At 46.6% G+C, this 17,444-nt stretch overlaps 1 protein-coding gene across 4 annotated transcripts in view; it reads right to left on the bottom strand.

Moving 5' to 3' along the window:
• Positions 1-17,444, bottom strand: part of LOC139279788 (connector enhancer of kinase suppressor of ras 1-like) — a 157,422-nt gene that overhangs the window by 65,125 nt on the left and 74,853 nt on the right. For all 4 annotated transcript variants that reach the window (XM_070899006.1, XM_070899003.1, XM_070899005.1 and 1 more), the window contains 4 exons: positions 16,046-16,087; positions 10,048-10,167; positions 5,562-5,618; positions 3,456-3,524 (listed from right to left, as the gene is read on the bottom strand). In XM_070899006.1, the coding sequence (XP_070755107.1) occupies positions 3,456-3,524; positions 5,562-5,618; positions 10,048-10,167; positions 16,046-16,087 (288 nt within the window). The remainder of the gene's footprint in view (positions 1-3,455; positions 3,525-5,561; positions 5,619-10,047; positions 10,168-16,045; positions 16,088-17,444) is intronic.

Genomic DNA, 17,444 nt, shown 5'->3' with positions numbered 1-17,444 from the left:
AAGGCCTATTCCTGTTCCTAATGTTCCAACGAATGTCCGTATGATACCCAATCATGCAGCCAAGCTCAACTTGTGTCCATCCAACATCTGCATATGATCACTTTCCAACCGATGTCATTGGATAGGGATTGAGAGAGGGAACCCTGGCTCCCACTCCATTGAGCCTGGGATCTCTGGTCTGCATGGCTCAGAACCATACAGACCTCGGGAGCTGTCAAACGATAGATTTCTTTCAATATCTGGAGTTCAAAAAAAAGGGTGTATGATAAATATTGAGGGACAATACAGAAGAAAACAAATAAAAAATTCAGAAGGAAAGCAAAAAGGAGATGAGGATGGTCGAGAGAGTATAAAACAAAAACTGCTGCTCAACTAAAGGGAAAAATCAAGTGCTTTTATAAGCACACAAAAAATAAAAGGATAACCAGAGAAGGGCCCACCTTGTACTTAAAAGGAAAATAAAGATAGAGGGGTGAAAATTGCCTCTCTCCTGAAGGACTGTTACCACCGCAAATCGGCAGCCACACTGCGGAGTGGAGTGGCCGCCGATGTTTCGTGGCATGGCCACTGATAGCCCAATTACCCTTCCGAGTTTTCCCGGCGGTGCCCCGATCCTCCACCACCCCCCCCACCACTCTGCTGCAGCAAATCCGTCTTAAGTGCGTCATCACCATGTGCACCGCTGATCTACCTCACGCCCAACAGCGACATTCCCCTCGGAAAATCTTCCGCCCGCCCGGCAGTGCCAAAACCTGTTTTTTTTCCCGGTGATCCAGTGAAGCCGTGGCCTTCTGCAACGGTGGGAGGGGCTTCCCTTAAAGGGGAGGATGCATTGCCACTGCCGCCATGTTTTTTTTGTCGGGTCGGCCCAACAATTATGCCCCCAGGTGCGGCTGGGCTGCCAACAGGTAGCCTGGTACCTCTTGGGTGTAAGTCTGCTGGCCCAGCCGAAACCCTCCCTGGTGGCCCAGTGAGCCGAAGTTTTAAAATCGTGAAGGCTCTCCCCTTTAAGTGAAGGGGAGAGCCATGGTGCCGTGGTGACGTCATCGTGGTGATCACTCTACACCGCCCCCCCCCCCCGAACTTCTGCTTCTCAAATGTACTCACTACCCCAACTTCTGCCCCTCTCGCGTAGTCATTGCCCCATTAAGAGCGACTTCCAGATCCGAATTTTAAAAAATCAACAAAGCGGAATTTCGCTCAAGAGGCGACCTCAACGACAGCTGCGGTAAAAAAAACATTGAAACGGGGTGCACGCATCCCGTTTCGGGCGGGTGGCAATTTCTACCCCAGTGGTGTTCAACAAGAATCTCTCCTCTGTATTGCAAAGGAAGGTGATGGTTGGACAGCAGGAATATCTAAGGACAGTGTGAGAGAGACACAACTAGAGAAAGATATTCAAAAAGAAAGTGTGTTCAAAAAAAAGTTATTGGGACTGAAAGTCGATAAGGTCAGCAGGTTCAGATGGTATCATCCCAGAATACGGAGGATGTTTGGGGACAGGGGAAAGATGCAGAGGCACTAACCATAATTATCCAAAAATCTTTGGAAATGGGAGTTGTGCCAAATGATTGGGGGGTGGAAAAGATTACATCCGGTCAAGCAAGAGGAAAGGGATGAGCCATGAAACTAGAGATAGTTAGTCTTACCTCAGTTGGGTCCACAGGATGAAATTAGTAAATAATTAGACCTTGAAATTGGCCTCCTTAGTGCCTCCAGTTATTGCCTCCGGGGGCAATGACATGTCACTAACGACTTACTAACCGGGCACGGTGTGAAGATCAACTCCCACTGTATTTGGTGCGAGCTTTGTGGCGGTGGTACGGTGTTGCGACCAGATTTCCTTTGCCTGGAGATCGTGGCGTAATTGCCAGGTAGCGTCCCAGACCCGACCTTGCGTTTCACCCCTTGCAGCACCGCGGGTCGAAAACCCTGGCAGCTACAGGAGGCATTCATGGGAGGCCGGGCGCTTTGGGGACGATGCCGATAGGCGAGGTGGTCGAGATAAGTGAAAAAAAATTCCAAATCTCTCTCTCAATTTTTTTCCTTGTTTTCTGTCCACAATTCATCAACCCCGGCACTCTGCTGCAGTTCATCGGGCTAGATCGTGGCTGCCGTCGAGGAATAGTTAAGTCTTCTTTTGCAGAACCTGAAGCGATGGCCCTTCCCTTTAAAAGAGGGAAGGAGCCTTCCATCGCGGCAGCGCAGCATGACCCATTGAGCAATGTTGCACAAGTACCGCCCCGCCTGCTGCCTCTAGCATTTCAGGAAGGAAGTGGAGCACATGATTTAGCGCTCCACTTCCTTCCTCAGATGGGGCGCTCCTGAATTTCTCCCCTTAAAGAGGCATGGACTAATCTAGGCCAGTCAGCATGGGATTGTATAGGACAGATTGTGCTTGACCAATTGAACTTTTTGAGGAAATCAGAGTGCATAAAGGGAATGTGGTTTTCTATATGGATTTTCAGTAGTAAAAATTAAGGTACACGAGAAGTAATTTTTATCAGACTCTGCAGCCAGTGCGGAGCCTCACTAAATGGGAGCATGGGTCAGAGACAGGACTAGATCACTATCGGGCCGATTCCGTGACACTGGGAGGGAGCCTTTCAAAATTACCCCTATGGTATTAGAGGTAATGCGGCTGAATGGATAAAGGGGTAGTAAGGATCAGCTCTCGTTAAAGAGCTAGCTTTGGCACAGATGAGATAGGCCATAAGACCACCTTGTGTGCTGCAATTTCAATGATCGCCAATAGCTGTCAGACACCTGATATACACCCTGAACTCCCGATCTGTACAGCCCCCCCCCCCACTCCAATCCGCACAGCACCCCCCACCCCCAACTACCGATCCGCACAGCCACCCCCCCCCCCACCAACTCCTGATCCGTACAGCGCTACCCACCCCCCAGAACAACCGATCCGTACGCCCCCCCCACCAACTCCCAATCCATACAGCCACTCCCCCACAATCCCGATCCATACAGCCCCCCCACCCACTCCCAATCAGTACAGTCCCCCCACCCACTCCCGATCAGTACAGCCCCCCCACCCACTCCCGATCTGTATAGCCCCCTCCCCTTCAACTCCTGATCCGTACAGCAACCCCCAAATACCGATCCGCACAGTCCCCCCACCCCCACAACTACCGATCCGTACAGCCCCCCCCCCCAATTCCCGATCCGTACAGCTCCCCCACTCCCGATCCGAACAGCTCCCCCCCCACTCCCGATCTGTACAGCCCCCTCCTCCCCAACTCCTGATCCGTACAGCCCCCTCCTCCCCAATTCCCGATCCGTACAGCCCTCCCACTCCTGATCCGTACAGCTCCCCCCCCCCCCAACTCCTGATCCGTACAGACCCCCAAACACCTGATCCGTACATCCCCCCATCATTCAACACCCGATCTATACCATATCTAAATCATCTAATAAATTGTCTGATACCCAATACTTACCACAACCATATCATTCACCTGGACCACCTCATCTCCTGGCCGAATCTTCTGAGAGCGGTGAGCTGGAGACTGAAGAAGAACAGGAAAAAAAGAAAGACTTCCATTTTATATAAAACCTTTCACAACCTGAGGATGTCCCAAAGCACTTTACTGCCAATGAAGTACAAGTGAAGGTAAGTTCATAAAAACACTCAATCATGAACAATCCACCCCAGGAATATGCACCAGAGCCACTGGGGGAGATGAACAATTCCCCTGAATGATAAATTGGAAAAGTTATGATTGCAATTGTGTCACATGAACACTCATAGCTGAGCCCAACTTTCAGGTTAGACTGCAACTCAGCATCATAAAAATAAAAGATCAAATCCAAATGCTTTAGAATGAAGCTCAAGGAATATTCGGGAATCTGATAACCCATCCTCCAACTTCCAAGGAATTCTGCAGCAATTCCCTCACTTCACTGAGGACCTATTTTATTTTCTATACAGATCGAGTCTGTATGAACCTGTGCTTGAGAATCTACCACTTGGATTTTTACAGTTGTTTCGGGCCATCATAAGAAAACATTAAAACCTCCTCATGAGTCATAGACCAGGACTATACCACATAGTGTGTCACTGAACATACATACCACGGTTATCCATGCCCCCGTGTGTCACTGAGTCACACAGACCAGGACTATCCCACCCCACAATGTGTCACTGAGTCACACAGACCAGGACTATCCCACCCCACAATGTGTCACTGAATCACACAGACCAGGACTATCCCACCCCACAGTGTGTCACTGAGCCACAAAGATCAAGCAGGTACTGTCTGGTATCATACTGAACTACACAGACTGGTGATGTATTGCCTGGTGTAACACTGAGCCATGCAGACTTGAGATATGCATCCCAGTGACGAACTGAGACTTGCATGTGAAAAGCCTTCCTGGCTTTTATGTCACACTGGGGCAGTGGTCATGATGATACAATTGGTTTTAGGGCTCTTGCAGGGGGGAGATGCAAATCAGTCAGAGCTCCCATTCCTGATTGTGCCATTCGTGGACAAAGGGCGAGGTTTGCCTTGGCCGTGGACAAAGGGCGAGGTTTGTCTTGGCTGTGACACCACCTAAAGTAGCCAATCCTCACTATCCAGACTCTCTCATTGTAACACCGGTCAGAAAATGGAAAAACAATATTTTCAGATTTTATTTGCTACCATTGCACCTCCAGTGAGAGCCTCTGTATTTTCTACACAGCACATAGATACATTTGCACCAGGACATTGCAGTGATATTCTGCAGGGCAACATGAAAACAAGTGGGAAAAATGTAAATTATTTCTTATTTGAAAGACAAAGGTGTAAACTCCTAATGAGGCATTTTTTTTTCAGTTGTTCAGGAGATGTGAGTGATGTTGGCAAGGCAATATTTATTTTGCCATGTGTAGATGGTGAAGGGCCTTCTCTTTGAACTGCAGCAGTCTTTATGATGATGGTGCTCCCACAATGGTGCTAGATAGGGAATGCCTAGGAGCAGTGACATATGTTCAAGTCACAATGATGTGTGATTTGGAGGGTGATGGTGGTGCTGTGGAAGGTCAGGGAGAGGTGGTCACTCAGTAGGAGAGGGACTGCAGACGTAGAGCGAGAGAGCAAAAGACAGAGACAAGAGGAGGTAAAAACCGAGAGACACACACACACGCAGACAAATACACACAAAAACAGAGCAACAAACTCACAGAGGGAGAGAAGCACATAGACAGGACGGCAGCAGTGCAAGAAGGCAGCCCATCAACAGCTGTTCAAGGAAACTAATGATGGGCAAGAAACACAGCCTTGCCAGTATCACAAGAATAATTTAAGAGAGGAATGAACAGGGAAAGTGCCTCACACAAACAGAGACACCCACACACTCAGACATATACACATACAGACAGATTAACAGCAACTGACATGGACAAACAGATTAACAGAAACTGACAGAGACAGAGAGAGTAGTGACTAATTAAGACACACACAGACAGAGAACAGGAACCGTATGCACACGTACAAAGTGAGCAACACAAAGGAGAGACAGAGACAGAGTGGGAGAGAGCAAGATGAATAAATTTCACTTACATTTACCGTGGTTCCTGTGATAAAGTGCAGCCCATTATTCGACTTGATTTCAATTCCCTGAACATGTAAAAGAACAGCTTTTAATCCAGGGGTAGTGGAGGGAAATCAGAAAGTGACCAATTGCTTGAGAAATTTGTGTTCGTCAGACCTGAACTCAATGAACCTGCAGCAGTTCCACGCGATTTACTGAAATACTTCTGAGGTTTAACATCTTAGCCGTGTTACATTGCCAGTACTGAATGTCTATGTCAGCCCTTTGTCACACCTGTCAGCCCTGATCACAGATGTCACAACCCTGAATCAATCATCATCATCATCATCATCATCATCATAGGCAGTCTCTCGGAATCGAGGAAGACTTGCTTCCACTCCCAAAGTGAGTTCTTTGATGGCTGAACAGTCCAATACGAGAGCCACAGACCCTGTTACAGGTGGGACAGATAGTCGTCGGGGAAAGGGGTCGGTCAATCAATCAGCTGCAAGAACAGCCCATGTTTTTTTTATTTGACATTAAGTTTTAGTTTATAACTTTGAATGAATGCTGTAAATGGTTTGACTGCTGATTTCAGAGTGAATGAATAACTCGCAAACGTCATCAGTCACCGTAAAGCAGCGGCTCTGCTGATTGGCAAAAATTCCTGCTTGAAGATATCAGCACTGGACAGGAAACCTCTGCCCTACACCAAACCTGCTGTCAACACCCAGGTCAACATGAGTTTCTTCAGGGTATTCACAGACAAGAATGTTGCCTCTCCTAGTTGCCAGGTAATGCACAAAATTTAAATCTCCTACAGGGTCTATCAAAGTTGTACAATTTAAAACAACACCTTACTCAGACGGGACACTTGAACGGCTGGGCTGCCCCTGCACCTTGCCATGGCTAACCTCAGCACATAGAATCAGTGTAAAGAGAATATCTGAATAAATGAATGCATAAATCAATGTATCTAAACATCTGGTGACCCTAGTTAAAACGCGCAAGTTTAAAAAAAAAAGAATTATCTGCCCACCCCGCTCCCCCCCCCCCCCCAAAGCTAGTATATAAAGGGGTCATACAGATCAGGATGGAGCTAGCTGATCATAGCCAGGATAGCTACAGAGGCAATATAATTGGTTTCCGTACCCTAAACTAGGGAGGAGGGCGAATAAACAAACAACCATTGATCCTGATCACTATGCAGCGAGGCCTGTTGGAATGTGCATGTGTGTGGTTGTCAGGTGAGCACTGGATTGAGCTCGATTGTGTCAACCTCCCATCCCCTGCCTCCCCCCATGGTTGACTAGCCAGTCTACACTCATTGTCTAGAGTTGCACGTGGACAACTACGTGGCTGTAGTATCAGAAGCTGTTAAACCCATGCAACGATACCCAGCAAGAAATTGGTGCCTGTAGGACAGGAGAGGAAAAGGATATTTGTTGATAAGTCATGAATTGAATCAGAATTCATCTGTGGAATGGTAAATTCTATAAAAATATTTTAAATAAAAGCACTGTAATTACTGATTTTATGCGGACAACAGTTTGAATTATGAACCATCCTAAATACTTGTCTATCTCAAAATGGACAATGTTCACAAGAAGGCTGTAATTAAATCAGTCCAGTAAATCGAGTCATTACTGAGAGTTGTAGTCTGAGTTTCAAAGCAGAAATCAATGCTGCATCTTACTGATTGCATCACAAGTGGTTGAATAACGAGAGCGAGAAAGACAGCTCTTAAACTCCAGGTACCAGAGACACATCCGGCTCTCTACCAACCAAGAAACTCGAATGAAATTAGATCATATCAACCTTTTTTTTATAATTCAAAAACTCGGTTGACGAGCCAAGGCCCAAAGTGCAGGAAACCACCAGGGTTGAAAATGGAAGAAAATATGAGGAAAATCAGGGATTAATGATTGTTTGATACCCAGCTTGGATTGAAAAAGCCTGGAGATTGTAGGAATGAGGTCCCAAGTTTTGGAGGTCCCACGATACATGTGCCCGCATGCGCTCCTGCACACTCACCTACATGCTCACCCGCATGAGGTCAGGAAGTCCCGAGTTTTGAGCTCCTAGCAAAGACTGAGTTAGAGCATCAGCGAGTTATGACATCAACATAATGAGAAAAACAAAAGGAGGGAGAGCGTCCAGGAGCACATGCAGGAGACGGAGTAGCATGTAGGCGAATGTATAGGAACCCATGTGGGTGATAATGTAGGTGAGTGTGCAGGCACGTGTATAGTAGGAGCACGAGTATGTGTAGGCGAGTGTATAGGAGCATGAAGTAAGAGCGTGCAGGAGTGGGAACGCGTATGGGAATGCGTAATAGAGATGTGTGGGAGTGTATGAGGGTGAGATGCAGTTGTGCGTGGAAGTGCATGGAGGAGTGCGTGTGGAGGAGTGTGCAGGCTCATGTAAAGGAACACAAAGTGGAAGCCCCTACAGAAGTGCATGTCGTCGAGTGTATAGGCACATGAAGTAGGAAATTAAGCGGGAGTGCTTGTGGGAACGCGTGCAGGGGTGCGTGTCGGAGATGTGTAAGAGAGCGCGCAGAGGAGCACGTGTGGTTGCCCGAGGAGTGCGTGGTGTAGGCACTCAGGGTTTAGAGAAACAAAAGAAAAAATTCTAAGCCTTCCTTCCCTGGGCTGAAAGCTAAAAATACTTCTTTGCTGAACAAGGAAATATGATGCCACAATACAACTGCCAGAAATCAATCTCCAGTCTATCCACGAGTGATCTCATCTCCTGCTCCAAACATTTAACACTTTGATTACATTTCAGCTTACCTGAGAATCCAGCCACTGGAAGAAAAGTCTTGAGCTGGGTGCGCACGCCAAAGATAGTGCCAATGTGTGGGACTGCTGGTTCTCTCAAGGAATGAGAGAAAATAGCCCCCCACCATAAACACACACTCTAGTGGAGGAATTCACAACAACTCCTGTGCTTCAACTGATTTGTTCCTAAATTATATAAAAGTGTCCACAGGTAGCCATCTTTGCTGAACCCTCAAAGACTGGCTCTGTAAGTGGTCACTGGTTGTATCAATAAAGCACTTAGGGGAGGCACCAACAGGATGCAAAACAGTTTTTGCCGGGGGGGGGGGGGGGTGGGGGGCAGGGGCGCGACCGGTTCCCACGAAATTGCGCAGGAGTTAGAGGTGCTGCCAAGGTAGCACCTCGTCCTGCCAGTAGCTCCCTGGGCTGATGCGCAACTGCCGATGATGTCATTGTTGTGCACGGCGACCCCTTAACGCCATGCGCCGACCACTTTCCACCCTACAGCAGACATTGGCCAGCACCCGTGAGGCTATTGCGAGCGGTGTCAGCATCAGCCTCACAGGTCACGAATCAGGCCAACCTCCACTCATGAGACGGAAGTTAAAGGGGAGGCCGGGAGCGACCCATGCTGCCATCTTACCTGTTTGGCCAACTCACCGGTCGGCCCCTTCTTTACTTCTCTGGCATGGTCCGGGCTGCCATCGTGCAGCTCCGCATTCTATTTTGGGTGCCGTGCTGTGGCCTCGGCACCATACTGCCCTGATGGCCCAGTGGAGGTCATCAGAGGCCCGGCAGAGCTTGCAGCAGCCCTCACCTTAAACCAAAGGGGAGGGGGCGTTGTATCGCATCAGCACTACGCGGAGTAGCCACATAGCGCTGCCGATTGCGCCCCAGTATCGCCCCGGAACCTGCCCCATCAGGAAGTGGAGCGTGCAAGATTGCATTCCACTTCCTGTGAGGGGCGGTAACCACAATTTTGCAGCTGAGACGGGACTTCCACCCCGGGCGCAGGAAGTCCCGCCCCAAGCCAGTTACCTCCCCCAATCGGTTTGCTGGGGAATTTCTCCCTTTAATTTCTGGCTGGTGCACAATATATGAAAGTAGCAATATTCAGGACAGTGGATAGATGGATAGTGTGATGCTGTTTTGATAACCTGCTCTGCTGAGTTGATGGACTTTATAGAAAACTAATCAATAACAGGGCTGAGATTTTTTTGGAGCAAAAAATTACATTTAATTAACAGAAGCAGACAGTACTTGAATGCTTAGTTGAACCAGAGCAGAAAGGCATTGCTTCAAGTTAACTTGTCATTTGAAAGACGGTACCTCTAAAAATACAGCACTCCCTCACCATGGCATTGGAGTGTCAGCCCAGAATATATGCTCAAATCATCGAATGGAATTTGAATCCACAACCTTCTGCTTCAGAGGTGATACACTAACAACGGAGTCAAGCTGAACGATAAATGTCTTCAAAGTGTCCACGTAACACAACACAGTCATTGCACCTTAATATAACTCAGTGTTAAGATAACTATCACACACTCGAGAGATGTTATGAAGACCAAGTCAAAAGAGGTATAAATTAAATACGCCTTTCTCAAAAGAAGAGTATTGTTCCTTCAAACCTTGGTCTATAAAGCCCATTATCAGGGCATTCAAGGAAAAGCAACAAGTCCACAGCCAGTATTCCCCTCCACAATAACTCCGGACACCATGAAATACTCACCAGACTCTGCCCTGGCGAGGTGGTGAGTAGATGTATAGTCTCCAGGCAGGCACACTGATTCACCAACACGTCGGGGCTGCCCATTACCATATTCTCACAGAAACTGGAGAGCTCCCTGCACTGAATGAGACAGAGTCTGTAAGTGATGGAACCAACCACATGCCCAGAACCATCAGGTAGAATGGGGGAAAGCAGTTTGCAACATAATAGCACTTTAAAAGTACAGCGCCATAGTTTGCTATTCTCTAACAAACTGTGCGACACCCAGACTGGAGTGCTGGTTGATCTTTCTGCATTCTGTATTGTTGGGGAGGTGACAAGCAAAAGTAAATGATTCCTCACAGGCAAGACTCAGTCACTTTTACACACCTAGCATGCACCTCCAGAGTGGACCAGGTTGTTGGCCTATTCTCCTCAGCTGGAACAGTAAAAAAAAAACGGGGAAGGTGGCTCAACCGTGGCTAACAAGGGAAATTAAGGATAGTGTTAAATCCAACGAAGAGGCATATAAATTGGCCAGAAAAAGCAGCAAACCTGAGGACTGGAAGAAATTTAGAATTCAGCAGAGGAGGACAAAGGGTTTAATTAAGAGGGGGAAAATAGAGTACAAGAAGCAGCTTGCTGGGAACATAAAAACTGACTGCAAAAGCTTCGATAGATATGTGAAGAGAAAAAGATATGTGAAGACAAATGTAGGTCCCTTGCAGTCGGATTCAGGTGAATTTATAATGGGGAATAAAGAAATGACAGACCAATTGAACAAATACTTTGGTTCTGTCTTCACGAAGGAAGACAAAAATAACCTTCTGGAAGTACTAGGGGACCGAGGGTCTAGTGAGAAGGAGGAACTGAAGGATATCCTTATTAGGCGGGAAATTGTGTTAGGGAAATTGATGGGATTGAAGGCCGATAAATCCACGGGGTCTAATAGTCTGCAACCCAGAGTACTTAAGGAAGTGGCCCTAGAAATAGTGGATGTATTGGTGATCATTTTCCAACAGGCTATCGACTCTGGATCAGTTCCTATGGACTGGAGGGTAGCTAATGTAACACCACTTTTCAAAAAGGAGGGAGAGTGAAAGCGGGTAATTATAGACCGGTTAGCCTGACATCAGTGGTGGGGAAAATGTTGGAATCAATTATTAAAGATGAAATAGCAGCGCATTTGGAAAGCAGTGACAGGATCGGTCCAAGTCAGCATGGATTTATGAAGGGGAAATCATGCTTGACAAATCTTCTAGAATTGTTTTTGAGGATGTAACTAGTAGAGTGGACAAGGGAGAACCAGTGGATGTGGTGCATTTGGACTTTCAAAAGGCTGTTGACAAGGTCCCTCACAAGAGATTGGTGTGCAAAATCAAAGCACATGGTATTGGGGGTAATGTACTGACGTGGATAGAGAACTGGTTGGCAGGCAGGAAGCAGAGAGTCGGGATAAACGGGTCCTTTTCAGAATGGTAGGCAGTGACTAGTGGAGTGCCTCAGGGCTCAGTGCTGGGACCCCAGCTCCTTACAGTATACATCAATGATTTGGATGATGGAATTGAGTGTAATATCTCCAAGTATGCAGATGACACTAAACTGGGTGGCGATGTGAGCTGTGAGAGGGATGCTAAGAGGCTGCAGGGTGATTTAGACAGGTTAGGCGAGTGGGCAAATGTATGGCAGATGCAGTATAATGTGGATAAATGTGAGGTTATCCACTTTGGGGCAAAAACACGAAGACAGAATATTATCTGAATGGTGGCAGATTAGGAAAAGGGGAGGTGCAACGAGACCTGGGTGTCATGGTTCATCAGTCATTGAAAGTTGGCATACAGGTACAGCAGGCGGTAAAGGCGGCAAATGGTACGTTGGCCTTCATAGCTAGGGGATTTGAGTATAGGAGCAGGGAGGTCTTACTGCAGTTATACAGGGCCTTGGTGAGGCCTCACCTGGAATATTGTGTACAGTTTTGGTCTCCTAATCGGAGTAAGGACATTCTTGTTATTGAGGGAGTGCAGCGAAGGTTCACCAGACTAATTCCCGGGATGGCTGGACTGACATATGAGGAGAGACTGGATTAACTGGGCCTTTATACATTGGAGTTTAGAAGGATGAGAGGGGATCTCATAGAAACATACAAGATTCTGACGGGACGGGACGGGACAGGTTAGATGCGGGTAGATTGTTCCCAATGTTGGGGAAGTCCAGAACCAGGGGACACGGTCTCAGGATAAGGGGTAGGTCATTTAGGAATGAGATCAGGAGAAACTTCTTCACTCCGAGAGTTGTTAACCTGTGGAATTCCCTGCCGCAGAGAGTTGTTGATGCTAGTTCATTGGATATATTCAAGAGGGAGTTAGATATGGCCCTCACGGCTAAGGGGATGAAGGGATATGGAGAGAAAGCAGGAAAGGGGTACTGAGAGAATGATCAGCCATGATCTTATTGAATGGTGGTGCAGGCTCGAAGGGCCGAATGGCCTATTCCTGCACTTATTTTCTATGCGTAGGGAGGGGAATCTTACAAATAATAAACTAAAAATTGTCTGTGGAATTATCCCTCCCGCAACAGGGCAAATTCCACTGAGCTTTAAAGAAAAAGTATCCATCTTGTGAAACACGGGAACATATTTGGGGTAATTACGGCTTTATATTGGAGTGTAAAACTAGTGTTGTGGGTCATTCTCGCTATAGAAACTATCAATTTTCTTTTCCATTGATTTTGAGTGGTTTCTAGAATGAGTACCAGACCTGCAATGCTAGTTTTATGCTCCGGGGCAAGTTAAAAAATTACCCCCATATACAGTCATTAATATAACATATAACTGTTCTTTCAGAGATAAAAACAAGGAACTGAATGGTGGAATTACAAAGTCGGCATCTGAAACAGAAAAGGCAGGTAATATTTCAGGTGCAGAGCTGGCTGGGCTAGATTACAACATATGTGATACACAAATGACCATGTTCCTGTTGAGCATCAACATGCAAAGCACATGTGTTGTATGTGGCTCATTCACAATGACAAAGTGAATTAATCAAAGCAGAACCACCTTCAGACCAAACAATCTAAGGAGATCAGAGACAGTGCCTCTCCCCCAACCTACCTCTAGACTATAATTAGTTCTGAGTTCTGACAAAAGGTCATTAACCTGAAACTGATTTGTTTTTCTCTCTCCATAGATGCTGCCTGACCTGCTGAGTGTTTCCATCAAACTTCTGTTTCCAGCATCTGCCTTTTGCTAATAATAAACACGTCCCAGAGGCAGCATTAGTCCCAAACCCCTGTCTGAGGTGTACATCAATTACCGCATGGATGAACTACAACAATTGTACATTCCTGTCTGGCGTAAAAATAAAAAAGGGAAGGTGGCTCAACCGTGGCTATCTAGGAAAATCAGGGATAGTATTAAAGCCAAGGAAGTGGCATACAAATTGGCCAGAAATAGCAGCGAACCCGGGGACTGGGAGAAATTTAGAACTCAGCAGAGGAGGACAAAGGGTTTGATTAGGGCAGGGAAAATGGAGTACGAGAAGAAGCTTGCAGGGAACATTAAGGCGGATTGCAAAAGTTTCTATAGATATGTAAAGAGAAAAAGGTTAGTAAAGACAAACGTAGGTCCCCTGCAGTCAGAATCAGGGGAAGTCATAACGGGGAACAAAGAAATGGCAGACCAATTGAACAAGTACTTTGGTTCGGTATTCACTAAGGAGGACACAAACAACCTTCCGGATATAAAAGGAGTCAGAGGGTCTAGTAAGGAGGAGGAACTGAGGGAAATATTTATTATTCGGGAAATTGTGTTGGGGAAATTGATGGGATTGAAGGCCGATAAATCCCCAGGGCCTGATGGACTGCATCCCAGAGTACTTAAGGAGCTGGCCTTGGAAATAGCGGATGCATTGACAGTCATTTTCCAACATTCCATTGACTCTGGATCAGTTCCTATGGAGTGGAGGGTAGCCAATGTAACCCCACTTTTTAAAAAAGGAGGGAGAGAGAAAACAGGGAATTATAGACTGGTAAGCCTGACCTCAGTAGTGGGTAAAATGATGGAATCAATTATTAAGGATGTCATAGCAGCGCATTTGGAAAATGGTGACATGATAGGTCCAAGTCAGCATGGATTTGTGAAAGGGAAATCATGCTTGACAAATCTTCTGGAATTTTTTGAGGATGTTTCCAGTAAAGTGGACAAAGGAGAACCAGTTGATGTGGTATATTTGGACTTTCAGAAGGCTTTCGACAAGGTCCCACACAAGAGATTAATGTGCAAAGTTAAAGCACATGGGATTGGGGGTAGTGTGCTGACGTGGATTGAGAACTGGTTGTCAGACAGGAAGCAAAGAGTAGGAGTACACGGGTACTTTTCAGAATGGCAGGCAGTGACTAGTGGGGTGCCGCAAGGTTCTGTGCTGGGGCCCCAGCTGTTTACATTGTACATTAATGATTTAGACGAGGGGATTAAATGCAGTATCTCCAAATTTGCGGATGACACTAAGTTGGGTGGCAGTGTGAGCTGCGAGGAGGATGCTATGAGGCTGCAGAGTGACTTGGATAGGTTAGGTGAGTGGGCAAATGCATGGCAGATGAAGTATAATGTGGATAAATGTGAGGTTATCCACTTTGGTGGTAAAAACAGAGAGACAGACTATTATCTGAATGGTGACAGATTAGGAAAAGGGGAGGTGCAACGAGACCTGGGTGTCATGGTACATCAGTCATTGAAGGTTGGGGCATGCAGGTACAGCAGGCGGTTAAGAAAGCAAATGGCATGTTGGCCTTCATAGTGAGGGGATTTGAGTACAGGGGCAGGGAGGTGTTGCTACAGTTGTACAGGGCCTTGGTGAGGCTACACCTGGAGTATTGTGTACAGTTTTGGTCTCCTAACTTGGGGAAGGACATTCTTGCTAATGAGGGAGTGCAGCGAAGATTCACCAGACTGATTCCCGGGATGGTGGGACTGACCTATCAAGAAAGACTGGATCAACTGGGCTTGTATTCACTGGAGTTCAGAAGAATGAGAGGGGACCTCATAGAAACGTTTAAAATTCTGAAGGGTTTAGACAGGTTAGTTGCAGGAAGAATGTTCCCAATGTTGGGGAAGTCCAGAACCAGGGGTCACAGTCTAAGGATAAGGGGTAAGCCATTTAGGACCGAGATGAGGAGAAACTTCTTCACCCAGAGAGTGGTGAACCTGTGGAATTCTCTACCACAGAAAGTAGAATAGGCCAATTCACTAAATATATTCAAAAGGGAGTTAGATGAAGTCCTTACTACTCGGGGGATCAAGGGGTATGGCGAGAAAGCAGGAATGGGGTACTGAAGTTGCATGTTCAGCCATGAACTCATTGAATGGCGGTGCAGGCTAGAAGGGCTGAATGGCCTACTCCTGCACCTATTTTCTATGTTTCTATGTTTCTACTCACAGGTCAGAATCTCCTGAAAATATATGTGCCATCTAAATTGTGATAATGGATCGATATTGAACAGGCCTGTGCTACGTTCAATAATCAGATTCCAATTTTTAAAAATGAAAAAAAACTACATAGTGCCTTTCACTAATTCAGGACGTCCCAAAGCACCTTACAGCCAATGAAGTACTTTTGAAGTGTAGTCAATGTTGTAATGTAGAAAATACGGCAGCCAATTTGCGCACAAGCTCCCATTGAGGTCGAGGCATAAATATTGGCCAAGACACTGAGGAGAACTCTCCTGCTCTTCTTCCAATAGTGCCCTGGGAACTTTTACGCCCGCCTGAGGGAGCAGACGGGGCCTCGGTTTAACATCTCATCCGAAAGATGGTACCTCCCGACAGTGCAGCATTCCCTCAGTACTGCACTGGAGTGTCAGCCTAGATTATGTGCTTAAACCTCTGTAGGATTTGAAGCCATGACCTTCTACTCCGAGGCAAGAGTGCTACCGACTGAACAAGGGCTGACACAGCAATTAACATTCAGTTGATACTCAGTTTTACCATGATGAAACAAAATGGAGACAAATGGTTCGTACTTACGATGCTCAATATTCGGTTTTCTTTCTCTGTCTGGCTGCGTTCCTAAACAACGGAACAGATGTCAAACTTAAGATTTCAATGATGGATCCTCATCTAGCCAGGCAAACCCCCTGCAGGTCTCAGTAAGAGCACTACAGCTGGGAGGTTGGTAGGCTCAGTTGGTAAAGCATCAGTCTATTAAGTGCGACATAGATATGAGGTTCCAGGGTTCAAGTCCCTGTTAAGACATTAAATGGAAATATTGAGTATCGTGGTTGCTATTCCAAAAAATACTTTTTTTTTAAAAAACGTTCATCAAATTTCTACATAAAGGGTCAAAGTTCCACCTCAATGTGTGACAAGGTAGCCGACCTCAGCTGTGGAGGGAGCACAGATATTACAGTCATTCCTAATCCCCCTAGGGTTAGGAAGGGAGATTGCTGCTGATCCCTATCCAGTGGCCCCATGCTGGCATGTGCACCTTTCTGGGCTTTGGGTGAGGACAGGTTGAGGCTCAGCTGTGATGCCCTCCATGGTCAAACAGTCACTCATGCATGAAGAATGACCACCCGACAGAGTACTGGAGCATGTCCAGGACCTGTGAAACTGTAGCCCAGCAATAGTCTGGGGAGAGGTGGAAAGAGAAAGCTGGGTATAAAACAACCCATGGAAACAAAAGGATATTCAACAGGTCCATCGACAGATCACACACATGTAAATCGTCCGAGTATGGAGATACCTGATGGAACTGCAGTGAGGCGAGATGGGATGGGCGGGGGGGGGGGGGGGGGGGGGGGGAGGATTGGCAAGGAGCCTGAACACAGAAGGAAATGGGTGATCTTTCTTCCTGTTCTGCCACACCCATGTCAACAGGAACTCCAACTAATTCTGAGAGCATCAATTTCAGAAAATATCCCATTTACAGCTCCAGAAAGCAGCATAAACGTGGCAAAAAGGATCCAGTAACTCAGGAGAATCCATTAATATGCCTCAGCCAAATCACCCAATCTCTACACTAACCATTCTGACCACGTTTGTAGTAACTGTGCGCATAATGCCAACTCCTGTCTGGGCATGTGGAGAGCACATATATACCACAAAAAGCAAGGGACCCAGCACTGAGCCCTGCAGAACCCCACTGGATACAGCCTTCAATCACAAAAACATCCATCAACCACTACCCTTTGCTTCCTGCCTCTGAGCCAATTTTGGATCCAACTTACCACTTTGCCCTGGATTCCATGGGCTATTACTTTCGTGACCAGTCTGCCATATGGGACCTTATCAAAAGATTTGCTAAAATCCATATAACTACATGATGCGCATGATAACTACATCATATGCACTGCCCTCATCGACCCTCCTGGTTACCTCCTCAAAAAATTCAATCAACTTAGTCAGACGCGACCTTCCCTTGACG

The sequence above is a fragment of the Pristiophorus japonicus genome, chromosome 14 (assembly GCF_044704955.1).
Source record: "Pristiophorus japonicus isolate sPriJap1 chromosome 14, sPriJap1.hap1, whole genome shotgun sequence".
Taxonomy (NCBI): Eukaryota; Metazoa; Chordata; class Chondrichthyes; family Pristiophoridae; genus Pristiophorus; species Pristiophorus japonicus.
The sequence above is the reverse complement of the archived record's forward strand: the minus strand, read 5'-3'. Positions and strand labels throughout refer to the sequence as shown.